At 54.7% G+C, this 12392-nt stretch overlaps 1 protein-coding gene across 1 annotated transcript in view; it reads right to left on the bottom strand.

The window, feature by feature from the left end:
- Positions 1-2084: 2084 nt before the first annotated feature.
- MYBPC2 (myosin binding protein C2) overlaps positions 2085-12392 on the bottom strand; it is a 66220-nt gene continuing 55912 nt past the window's right edge. The window contains 6 exon segments of the mRNA XM_062512557.1: positions 2085-2580; positions 3810-3946; positions 5589-5748; positions 6668-6807; positions 9339-9531; positions 12139-12227. Of these exon segments, the coding sequence (XP_062368541.1) occupies positions 2356-2580; positions 3810-3946; positions 5589-5748; positions 6668-6807; positions 9339-9531; positions 12139-12227 (944 nt within the window). The 3' untranslated portion in view covers positions 2085-2355.

The raw sequence follows: 12392 nt of genomic DNA, 5'->3' as shown, positions 1-12392 counted from the left end.
ACCCCAACATCAGGGGGTGCTGCCTGTCTTTGGGGGATCCCTCCCTACTTTGGGGACCCGAAAGCCTGAAGAGTCCAAAGAGTGGAAATCCTAAACCTCAGAAACCCCCCAGCCTTGGTGACCCCCACCCAACCTGGACAACCCCAAAATTGGAGACCCCGATGTAAGGACCTCCATTTTTAAGCCCCTCCCCAAGGCTAAATATCCCAACATTTGGGACCCCCAAACCTTGGGAACCCCAAAACTCACAGTCCCCCACACCTGGAGACCCCAACCTTGGTGACCCCAAACCTTGGAAACACAAAATTTTGGGAACCCAAACGTTGCGAAGCCCAAATCCTGAAGAACCCGAAACCTGGTGATCCCAAATTTTGGGGATTCTGGATTCCAGCCTTGGAAATCCTAAATCTTGGAGCCCTAATTTGGGATCCTGTGGGGGAATAAGAGATTCGAGGGGGCTTGGGATCCAGGGGGAAATTCGAGATTGGGGGGAATTTGGGAGTTTAGGAATGGAGATTCCAGTGGGGGGAAAGGGAGGGAATTGGGGAAGGGGAGAGTTGGGATTTAGGGAGGGAAAAAGCTGAATCCAGGGAGGAATCTGGGATCCGGGGAGGTGCAGGGATCCAAGCGGGATATTTGGGATTGGGGGGGGGACGATCTGGGATCCGGGGGGGACTGAAAGGAATTGGGATCAGAAGGGGGAAAACGTCCCAGTTATATGGGAGAAGGAAAGCAGCTCTGCTGGATAAAGGGCAGAAATGGGAGGGGGGGAAGGGGTGGGAAAACATGAGGGGAGAAAAGAGCAGGAAAATGTGAGGGAGAAAGGATGGGAACAGTGAGGGGAGAAAAAGGGAGGGAAACGTGAGGGGAGAAAAAGGGAGGGAAACGTGAGGGGAGAAAAAGGGAGGGAAACGTGAGGGGAGAAAAAGGGAGGGAAAACGTGAGGGGAGAAAAAGGGAGGGAAACGTGAGGGGAGAAAAAGGGAGGGAAACGTGAGGGGAGAAAAAGGGAGGGAAAACGTGAGGGGAGAAAAAAGGAGGGAAAACGTGAGGGGAGAAAAAGGGCGGGAAAATGTGAGGGGAGAAAAAGGGAGGGAAAATGTGAGGGGAGAAAAAGGAGGGAAAACGTGAGGGGAGAAAAAGGGTGGGAAAACGTGAGGGGAGAAAAAGGGAGGGAAAACGTGAGGGGAGAAAAAAGGAGGGAAAACGTGAGGGGAGAAAAAGGGTGGGAAAATGTGAGGGGAGAAAAAAGGAGGGAAAACGTGAGGGGAGAAAAAGGAGGGAAAACGTGAGGGGAGAAAAAGGGCGGGAAAAAGTGAGGGGAGAAAAAGGAGGGAAAACGTGAAGGGAGAAAGGGACGGGAACAGTGAAGGGACAAAAAGGGAGGGAAACGTGAGGGGAGAAAAGGCAAGAACCGTGAGTGGAGAAAGAGCCAGGAAACACAAAGAGAAAAGAGAAGAAAACACGAAGTGAAAAAGGTAGGAAATGTGCTCCCCAATTCCTCAGGCACCCCCTCCCCAAAATCAAGCGCAGACTCTGGGGGATTGCTCAGATATTTTATTTTTGGGAGGGGCTCACGGGGCCTTTGTCACCCTCACCCTCTTCTTCCTCACCACCATGGGCTTCTGGTTGGGGACAAAAATAGAAGTTAGCACCCAAAAAACAGGGAGCAGACCCTCAAAACGTGACCACCCAAAAATCCACCCCCATTAAATGCCCCCTAATTAAACTTTCCGAATTCAAGGCCCCAACCAAATACAGCTGCAAAGATCAGCAAAGTCCCTCAATTAAAGACTCCCTAACTAGCACCCCCAATCAGACCCCAAATTTAACATTTCCATTTAACCCCCTCAATTAAATCCACCAATTAAAATGCCAAATTAAACCCCCCGCTTAAAGACACCCCAATCAACCCCCCCAACTAAACCTATTTAACCCCCCTCAATTAACCTTCAAATCAAACCCCCCCCCCAAACTAAAGACGCCCCAATTAAACTTCCCAAATCAAACCCCCTAATTAAAGCAGCTCTAATTAATTACTCCTAATTAAACCCCCCCCCCCACCTCACCATTCTGTGTCGCCATCACTGGGGCACTGCGGAGAGAAGAGAAATGTGTTGAAGGGAGAGAAATCCTCAAAAAAAACCAAACAAACAAAAAAAAAATTTGGGGACGCCGTCAAATCTTGAGGAGCTCCCCCCAAAATAAATTTTGGGCCACCCCTTTATCCCCCTCAAGCTTTCCATTTCTCCCTCAGGTATCCACAACATGCCCACAGATTTTTTTGTTGTTGTTGGTTTTTTTTGTTTGTTTGTTTTTTTTGAGGGGGATCGCCCCGATTTTTGGGGTTCCCTGATTATTTTTTTTTTTTTTGGGGGGGGGGGGGGGGCTCACCCCGAATCTCCAGCCGACACTCGGTCAGGGCTTCCCCCAGCTCGTTGATGGCACGGCAGGTGTAGGTGCCACCATCGAAGGGTCCCGGCTTGCGGATGAGGAGGGTCAAGACCCCCTGGCTATGCCGGGCAAGGAATTTGGGGTCCTCTCCAATGGCCACCTGGTTCTTCAGCCAAACCACCTTAGGCTGGGAGGGATGTACCTGTGTCAGGTGAACACGCCAAAAAAAAAACAACCCCGAAGACACCCACCCAACCCCCAACCCTCCCCTCCCCCCCGAAAAAAACGACACGAAAAGATTATCAAAAACAGCCCTAAAACAACCCAGAAAGACCTCAAAAACAGCCTTAAAACAGACCCAAAACAACCCAAAAACAACCCCAAAAACACCTCAAAACCATCCCAAAAACACTGCAGAAACAGCCCCAAAACAACCCAAAACCAGCCCTAAAACAACCCAGAAAGACCTCAAAAACAGCCTTAAAACAGCCCCAAAACAACCCAAAAACAACCCCAAAAACAACCCCAAAAACACCTCAAAACCATCCCAAAAAACACCCCAAAAACACTGCAAAAACAACCTAAAAACACCCCAAAAATAACCCCAAAAACACTGCAAAAACAATCCCCAAAACACCCTAAAACCACCTCAAAACCACCCCAAAACACCCTAAAAATAACCTAAAAACAACCCAAAAAGACCTCAAAAACACCCCTAAATCAACCCCCCAAAACCCCCATTTTTTGGGTCAGGGGTACCCCAAAATTCCCTCAGGACCCCAAACCTCCACCCAAACCCCCATGGACAGAACCAGGGGTACCCCAAAAATTCCATCAGGACCCCAAATCTCCACCCAGACCCCCATTTTTTGGGTCATGGGTACCCCCAAAACCCACCCACGACCCCAAATCTCCACCCAGACCCCCATGGACAGAACCAGGGGTACCCCAAAATTCCATCACGACCCCAAATCTCCACCCAGACCGCCATTTTTTTTAGGTCTGGGGTACCCAAAAATTCGTTCAGGACCCCAAATCTCCACCCAAACTCCCATTTTTTGGGTCAGGGGTACCCCAAAAATTCCATCAGGATCCCAAATCTCCACCCAGACCCCCATTTTTTGGGTCATGGGTACCCCCAAAACCCACCCACGACCCCAAATCTCCATCCAGACCCCCATGGACAGAACCAGGGGTACCCCAAAATTCCATCACGACCCCAAATCTCCACCGAAACCCCCATGGACAGAACCAGGGGTACCCCAAAACCCACCCACGACCCCAAATCTCCACCCAAACCCCCATGGACAGAACCAGGGGTACCCCAAAAATTCCATCACGACCCCAAATCTCCACCCAAACCCTCATGGACAGAACCAGGGGTACCCCAAATTGCCCCGAGGAGCCCCCCCAGACCTTGGGGTGCCCCCTCACGGCGCAGTTGAGGGCGGTGGAGTATCCGGCCACGGCGCTCCTGTCCACCAGGGGTGTCAAAAATTGGGGGGCCGAGCGAAAATCGTGCTCCTGGTACTGGGGGGGCTTCAGCCTCAGCTCTGGGGAGGGGTCCCAAAAGGAATTAGGGACACCCCAAAATTATTTTTTTTGGGGGGGGCGTAAGAACGTTTAAGGTGCCCCTCACCCCAAAATGAGGGTCAGTGATTTGTGGGTGAGCAGTGAAAAAGTTTTGGAAATTCCCATTAAAGCAGCCGAATTTGTGCCTCCCCTGCTAATTGAAGTTAGGGTCACAGAGGTGACCACAAAATCCCAAAAAATGTCCCCAAAACCACCCCAAATTCCCCCAAAACCACCCCAAATCCCACAAAACCACCCCAAATTCCCCCAAAACCACCCCAAATCCCCCCAAAACCACCCCAAATCCCCCCAAAGCCAACCCAAACCACCTCAAACCATCCCAAAACCGCCCCAAATTCCCCCAAAACCACCCCAAATCCCACAAAACCACCCCAAATCCCCCCCAAACCACCCCAAACCACCTCAAACCATCCCAAAACCGCCCCAAATTCCCCCAAAACCACCCCAAATCCCACAAAACCACCCCAAATCCCCCCAAAACCTCCCCAAAATCCCTTCAATCTCCCCCAAATCCCTTCAATCTCCCCCAAAACCATCCCAAAATCTCCCCAAATCCCCCCAAAACCTCCCCAAAATCGCCCCAAATCCCTTCAATCTCCCCCAAAACCGCCCCAAATTCCCCCAAAACCACCCCAAATCTCCACAAAACCACCCCAAAATCCCTTCAATCTCCCCCAAATCCCTTCAATCTCCCCCAAAACCATCCCAAAATCGCCCCAAATCCCCCCAAAACCATCCCAAAATCTCCCCAAATCCCTTCAATCTCCCCCAAAACCTCCCCAAATCCCCCCAAAATCTCCCCAAATCCCTTCAATCTCCCCCAAAATCTCCCCAAATCGCCCCAAATCCCCCCAAAACCTCCCCAAAATCCCTTCAATCTCCCCCAAATCCCTTCAATCTCCCCCAAAACCATCCCAAAATCGCCCCAAATCCCCCCCAAACCATCCCAAAATCTCCCCAAATCCCCCCAAAACCATCCCAAAATCTCCCCAAAACCATCCCAAAATCTCCCCAAAATCCCTTCAATCTCCCCCAAATCCCTTCAATCTCCCCCAAAACCATCCCAAAATCTCCCCAAATCCCCCCAAAACCTCCCCAAAATCCCTTCAATCTCCCCCAAATCCCTTCAATCTCCCCCAAAACCATCCCAAAATCTCCCCAAATCCCCCCAAAACCATCCCAAAATCGCCCCAAATCCCCCCAAAACCATCCCAAAATCTCCCCAAATCCCTTCAATCTCCCCCAAAACCTCCCCAAATCCCCCCAAAATCTCCCCAAATCCCTTCAATCTCCCCCAAAACCTCCCCAAATCCCCCCAAAACCTCCCCAAATCCCCCCAAAATCTCCCCAAATCCCTTCAATCTCCCCCAAAACCTCCCCAAATCCCCCCAAAACCTCCCCAAATCCCTTCAATCTCCCCCAAAACCTCCCCAAATCCCCCCAAAATCGCCCCAAATCCCTTCAATCTCCCCCAAAACCTCCCCAAATCCCCCCAAAACCTCCCCAAATCCCCCCAAAACCTCCCCAAATCCCTTCAATCTCCCCCCAAATCCCTTCAATCTCCCCCCTGAACCCCCCCGAACCCCCCGAATTTCGGGGTACCCGCTTTGGGGATGACAGCGGTGTTGCAGGACAGCGCGGGTTTCTCGCTCAGCCCGCACAGGTTCTCGCTGAACACCTTGAACAGGTACTCGTTGCCCATCACCAGCTCCGAGGCCGTGCAGCGCAGGGGCCGGTTGTGTTCGTACACCGTGAACCACTCCTGGGGAAAGGGGCCGAAATTTGGGGGGGCTTGGGGGGGGTCCTGGGGGGCTTTGGGGGAGGTACTGAGTGGTTTTTGAGGGGTCCTGGGGGGGGTTGGGGGGGTCCTGAGGGGGTTTGGGGGGTTCTAGGGGGCTTTGGGGGGATCTTGAGGGGGTTTGGGGGGGATCTTGAGGGGGTTTGGGGGGTCCTGAGGGGGTTTGGGGGGTTCTAGGGGGCTTTGGGGGGATCTTGAGGGGGTTTGGGGGGTCCTGAGGGGGTATGGGGGGATCTTGAGGGGGTTTGGGGGGTCCTGAGGGGGTTTGGGGGGATCTTGAGGGGGTTTGGGGGGTCCTGAGGGGGTTTTGGGGGGTTCATGAGTGGTTTAGGGGGTCCTGAGGGGGTTTGGGGGGTCCTGAGGGGGTTTGGGGGGTCCTGAGGGGGTTTGGGGGGATCTTGAGGGGGTTTGGGAGGTTCTAGGGGGCTTTGGGGGGGTTTTGAGGTGGTTTGGGGGGTCCTGAGGGGTTTTGGGGGGATCCTGGGGGGCTTTGGGGGGATCTTGAGGGGGTTTGGGGGGTTCATGAGTGGTTTGGGGGGGTCTGAGAGGATTTTGGGGGGGTCCTGAGGGGTTTTTGAGGGGTCCTGAGGGGTTTTTGGGGGTTCCCGAGTGGTTTTTGGGGGGTCCTGAGGGGATTTTGGGTGGTCCTGAGGAGGTTTTGGGGTTCCTGAGTGTTTCTTTTGGGGGTTCCCGAGTGGTTTTTGGGGAGTCCTGAGGGGATTTTTGGGCGTGTCCTGAGGGGACCTCCCTTTGGAGGGGAGGGCTGAGTGTTTTTTGGGGTTTCAACCGAAGATTTTGGGGTTCAGCTGAGACTTTGGGGTGTCAATTGAAGATTTTGGGGTGTCCGTTGAAGATTTTGGGGGGTCTTTTGGGGGTCCCTCACCATGGTTCTCTTGTCGGCCTTCATGATGGTGTACCCGGTGATTTCGGCGTTGCCGTCGTCCTCGGGGGGCTCCCACTCCACCAGGGCGTTGAACCCCCAAACTTCCTTCACCTGCACCTTCCGGGGGGGTCCCGGCTTCTCTGGGGGGGGGGGGGTGGCATTGGGGAGAGGAGAATGTCAGGGACACCCCAAAAAACATCCCGAAAATATCCCAAAAACAACACCCAAAAACAACCCGAAAATATCCCCAAAAACAACACCCAAAAACAACCCGAAAATATCCCCAAAAACAACACCCAAAAACAACCCGAAAATATCCCCAAAAACAACCCCAAAATCACCCTGAAAATGTCCCAAAAACAACACCCAAAAACAACCCGAAAATATCCCAAAAACAACACCCAAAAACAACCCGAAAATATCCCAAAAACAACCCCCAAAACAACCCAAAAATATCCCCAAAACAACCCCAAAAACACCCTCAAAATGTCCCCAAACAACCCCCAAAAAAACCTGAAAATATCCCAAAAACAACCCCAAAACAACCCGAAAATATCCCAAAAACAACCCCAAAAACACCCTGAAAATGTCCCAAAAACAACACCCAAAAACAACCCGAAAATATCCCAAAAACAACCCCCAAAAAAACCCGAAAATATCCCAAAAACCCCAAAACCACCCTGAAAATATCCCAAAAACAACCCCCAAAAAAACCCGAAAATATCCCAAAAACAACACCAAAAACACCCTGAAAATATCCCGAGAACAGCCCCAAAAAACACAGCGGAAACGAGCCCGAAAATATCCCAAAAACAACCCCAAAACCACCGCAGAAACAACCCCAAAAACACCCCGAAAATGTCCCAAAAACAACCCCAAAAAACACCCCGAAAATATCCCAAAAACAATCCCAAAAACAACCCAAAAATATCCCAAAAACAACCCAAAAACCACCGCAGAAACAACCCCAAAAACACCCTGAAAATGTCCCAAAAACAACCCCAAAACAACCCAAAAATGTCCCAAAAACAATCCCAAAAACAACCCAAAAATATCCCAAAAACAACCCCAAAACCACCGCAGAAACAACCCCAAAATCACCCCGAAAATGTCCCAAAAACAACCCCCAAAACAACCCAAAAATGCCCCAAAAACAACCCCAAAAACACCCTGAAAATGTCCCAAAAACAACCCCAAAACAACCCAAAAATGTCCCCAAAACAACCCCAAAACAACCCAAAAATGTCCCAAAAACAACCCCAAAACAACCCAAAAATGTCCCAAAAACAACCCCCAAATCACCCCAAAAACCCAAAAATGCTGAAAATCCCCCCAAAATCTCCTAAAATCCCTCTCAAGACACCAGCCCAGCGCTCCCAGTGCTCCCAGTCCCCAATCCCAGTGCTCCCAGTGCTCCCAGTGCTCCCAGTCCCCAATCCCAGCGCTCCCAGTGCTCCCAGCGCTCCCAGTGCTCCCAGTCCCCAATCCCAGCGCTCCCAGTGCTCCCAGTCCCCAATCCCAGCGCTCCCAGTGCTCCCAGTCCCCAATCCCAGTGCTCCCAGTGCTTCCAGTGCTCCCAGTGCTCCCAGTCCCCAATCCCAGCGCTCCCAGTGCTCCCAGTGCTCCCAGTGCTCCCAGTCCCCAATCCCAGCGCTCCCAGTGCTCCCAGTCCCCAATCCCAGCGCTCCCAGTGCTCCCAGTCCCCAATCCCAGCGCTCCCAGTGCTCCCAGTCCCCAATCCCAGTGCTCCCAGTGCTCCCAGTTCCTCCTGCCCCCGGTTCCCCCATTGCCTCTCCCGTCACTCCCAGTGCTCCCAGTGCTCCCAGTCCCCAATCCCAGGGCTCCCAGTGCTCCCAGTTCCCCCAGTTCCCCCATTGCCTCTCCCGTCACTCCCAGTCTCTCCCAGTGCTCCCAGTTCCCGCTTTCCCCAGTTCCCCCAGTATCCCTCCCATCACTCCCAGTGCTCCCAGTTACTGCTTTCCCCAGTTCCCCCAGTTCCCCCAGTCCCCCCAGTTCCCCCGGTTCCCCCATTGCCTCTCCCATCACTCCCAGTCACTCCCAGTGCTCCCAGTTCCCCCAGTTCCCCTGGTTCCCCCATTGCCTCTCCCATCACTCCCAGTGTCTCCCAGTGCTCCCAGTTCCTGCTTCCCCCAGTTCCCCCAGTTCCCCCAGTTCCCCCATGGCCTCTCCCATCACTCCCAGTCTCTCCCAGTGCTCCCAGTACCCCCAGTTCCCCCATTGCCTCTCCCGTCACTCCCAGTCTCTCCCAGTGCTCCCAGTTCCTGCTTCCCCCAGTTCCCCCAGTCCCCCCAGTTCCCCCGGTTCCCCCAGTATCCCTCCCATCACTCCCAGTGCTCCCAGTTCCCCCAGTTCCCCCAGTCCCCCATTGCCTCTCCCATGACTCCCAGTCTCTCCCAGTGCTCCCAGTTCCCGCTTCCCCCAGTTCCCCCAGTCCCCCATTGCCTCTCCCATCACTCCCAGTCTCTCCCATCACTCCCAGTCTCTCCCAGTTCCCCCAGTTCCCCCAGTTCCTCCGGTTCCCCCAGTCCCCCATGGCCTCTCCCGTCACTCCCAGTCTCTCCCAGTTCCCGCTTCCCCCAGTTCCCCCAGTTCCCCCAGTCCCCCATGGCCTCTCCCGTCACTCCCAGTGTCTCCCAGTTCTCCCAGTTACCGACGATGCGCAGGCGCATCTCGGCCGTGTCCTCCATGCCCTCGATGCGCACGCTGAGCCCGTAGCGCCCCGAGTGCCCCCTGGCGGCGGCGCGGATGAAGAACACCGTGTCGCGGTCCGACGTGCGCACGTGCACGTCCTCGCCCAGCGGCGCGCCCTCCTTCGTCCACGTCACCTGGGGGCGGGGCTTGCCCTGCCGGGGGGCGGGGCTTGGTTATCGCTATGGGGTCTCGATGTGGGGCTTGGGTATCGCTATGGGGTTTGGGTGTCGCTGTGGGGTTTGGGTGTCGAAGTGGGGTTTGGGTGTCGCTGTGGGGTTTGGGTGTCGAAGTGGGGTTTGGGTGTCGAAGTGGGGTTTGGGTGTCGAAGTGGGGTTTGGGTGTCACTATGGGGTTTGGGTGTCGCTATGGGGTTTGGGTGTCGAAGTGGGGTTTGGGTGTCGCTGTGGGGTCTGTGGGGTTTGGGTGTCGCTGTGGGGTTTGGGTGTCGCTATGGGGTTTGGGTGTCGCTGTGGGGTTTGGGTGTCGCTGTGGGGTTTGGGTGTCGCTATGGGGTTTGGGTGTCGCTGTGGGGTTTGGGTGTCGTTATGGGGTTTGGGTATCTCTATGGGGTTTGGGTGTCGCTATGGGGTCTGTGGGGTTTGGTTATCGCTATGGGGCTTGGGTGTCGCTATGGGGTTTGGGTGTCGTTATGGGATCTGTGGGGTTTGGGTGTCGCTATGGGGTTTGGGTATCTCTATGGGGCTTGGGTGTCGCTATGGGGTTTGGGTGTCGCTATGGGGTCTGTGGGGTTTGGGTGTCGCTATGGGGTTTGGGTATCGCTATAGGGTTTGGGTATCGCTATGGGGTTTGGGTATCGCTATAGGGTTTGGGTATCGCTATGGGGTTTGGGTGTCGCTGTGGGGTTTGGGTGTCGCTGTGGGGTCTGTGGGGTTTGGGTGTCGCTATGGGGTTTGGGTATCGCTATGGGGTTTGGGTGTCGAAGTGGGGTTTGGGTATCGCTGTGGGGTTTGGGTGTCGAAGTGGGGTTTGGGTATCACTATGGGGTTTGGGTATCGCTATGGGGTTTGGGTGTCGTTATGGGATCTGTGGGGTTTGGGTGTCGCTATGGGGTTTGGGTATCTCTATGGGGTTTGGGTGTCGTTATGGGGTTTGGGTGTCGCTATGGGGTTTGGGTGTCGCTATGGGGTCTGTGGGGTTTTGTTATCGCTATGGGGTGTGTGGGGTTTGTTTCTCCCTATGAGATCTGTGCAGTTCAGTTATCCCTACTGATCTCCCTCCCCCTATAGATCCGACTAATCCCAATAAATCCCTGGGGCCCATTTACCCTACAGGCCCCATTCCCCCTATGGGGTCCATTTCCCCTATGGGGTCCATTCCCCCTATAGGCCCCATTTCCCCTATAGGACCCATTTCCCCTATAGGGCCCCATTCCCCCTATAGGCCCCATTTACCCTACAGGCCCCATTTCCCCTACAGGCCCCACTTCTCCTATAGGTCCCATTCCCCCTATAGGCCCCATTTCCCCTATAGGGCCCCATTCCCCCTATAGGCCCCATTCCCCCTACAGGCCCCATTTCCCCTATAGGCCCCATTCCCCCTATAGGGCCCCATTTCCCCTATAGGCCCCATTCCCCCTATGGGGCCCATTTCCCCTATAGGGCCCCATTCCCCCTATAGGCCCCCATTTCCCCTATAGGCCCCATTCCCCCTACAGGCCCCATTTCCCCTATAGGCCCCATTTCCCCTATAGGGCCCCATTCCCCCTATGGGGTCCATTCCCCCTACAGGCCCCATTTCCCCTATAGGCCCCATTCCCCCTATAGGCCCCATTTCCCCTATAGGCCCCATTCCCCCTACAGGCCCCATTCCCCCTATAGGCCCCATTTCCCCTATAGGCCCCATTCTCCCTACAGGCCCCATTTCCCCTATAGGCCCCATTCCCCCTATAGACCCCATTTCCCCTATAGGCCCCATTCTCCCTACAGGCCCCATTCCCCTATAGGCCCCCATTCCCCCTACAGGCCCCATTTCCCCTATAGACCCCATTTCCCCTACAGGCCCCATTTCCCCTATAGGCCCCATTCTCCCTATAGGCCCCATTCCCCCTATAGACCCCATTTCCCCTATAGGCCCCATTCTCCCTACAGGCCCCATTTCCCCTACAGGCCCCATTCCCCCTACAGGCCCCATTTCCCCTATAGGCCCCATTTCCCCTATAGGCCCCATTCCCCCTACAGGCCCCATTTCCCCTATAGGCCCCATTCCCCCTATAGGCCCCATTTCCCCTATAGGCCCCATTCCCCCTATGGGGTCCATTCCCCCTATAGGCCCCCATTTCCCCTATAGGCCCCATTTCCCCTACAGGCCCCATTCCCCCTATAGACCCCATTTCCCCTATAGGCCCCCATTCCCCCTACAGGCCCCATTTCCCCTATAGGCCCCATTCCCCCTACAGGCCCCATTTCCCCTACAGGCCCCATTTCCCCTATAGGCCCCATTCCCCCTACAGGCCCCATTCCCCCTACAGGCCCCATTTCCCCTATAGGCCCCATTCCCCCTATAGGGCCCCATTTCCCCTACAGGCCCCATTTCCCCTACAGGCCCCATTCCCCCTACAGGCCCCATTTCCCCTATAGACCCCATTCCCCCTACAGGCCCCATTCCCCCTACAGGCCCCATTTCCCCTATAGGCCCCCATTCCCCCTACAGGCCCCATTTCCCCTATAGACCCCATTCCCCCTACAGGCCCCATTCCCCCTATAGCCCCTATAGGTTTTCGGGGTGCTGCCGCGGCTCACCTGGAACGGGATCACCAGGTTCACCTGCTCCCCCACCTTCCTCACGTACGTTTGCCGCAGGTGCCGGGGCAGCCGAATTTTGGGGCGCTCTGGAGAGGGGGGGGGGTTGGAATTCGGATAAAATTTAAGGGAGATCTATAGGGCAGAACCCCCAAATTTTGGGGTCTCCCCCGATTTTGGGGTCACCCACCAATCCCAATCCCCCATAGTTTCGTTCCTCCCCAAACTTCCTCATTCCTCCTCAATTTTTGGGG

Source organism: Cinclus cinclus, chromosome 38 (assembly GCF_963662255.1).
Source record: "Cinclus cinclus chromosome 38, bCinCin1.1, whole genome shotgun sequence".
NCBI lineage: Eukaryota > Metazoa > Chordata > Aves > Passeriformes > Cinclidae > Cinclus > Cinclus cinclus.
The sequence above is the reverse complement of the archived record's forward strand: the minus strand, read 5'-3'. Positions and strand labels throughout refer to the sequence as shown.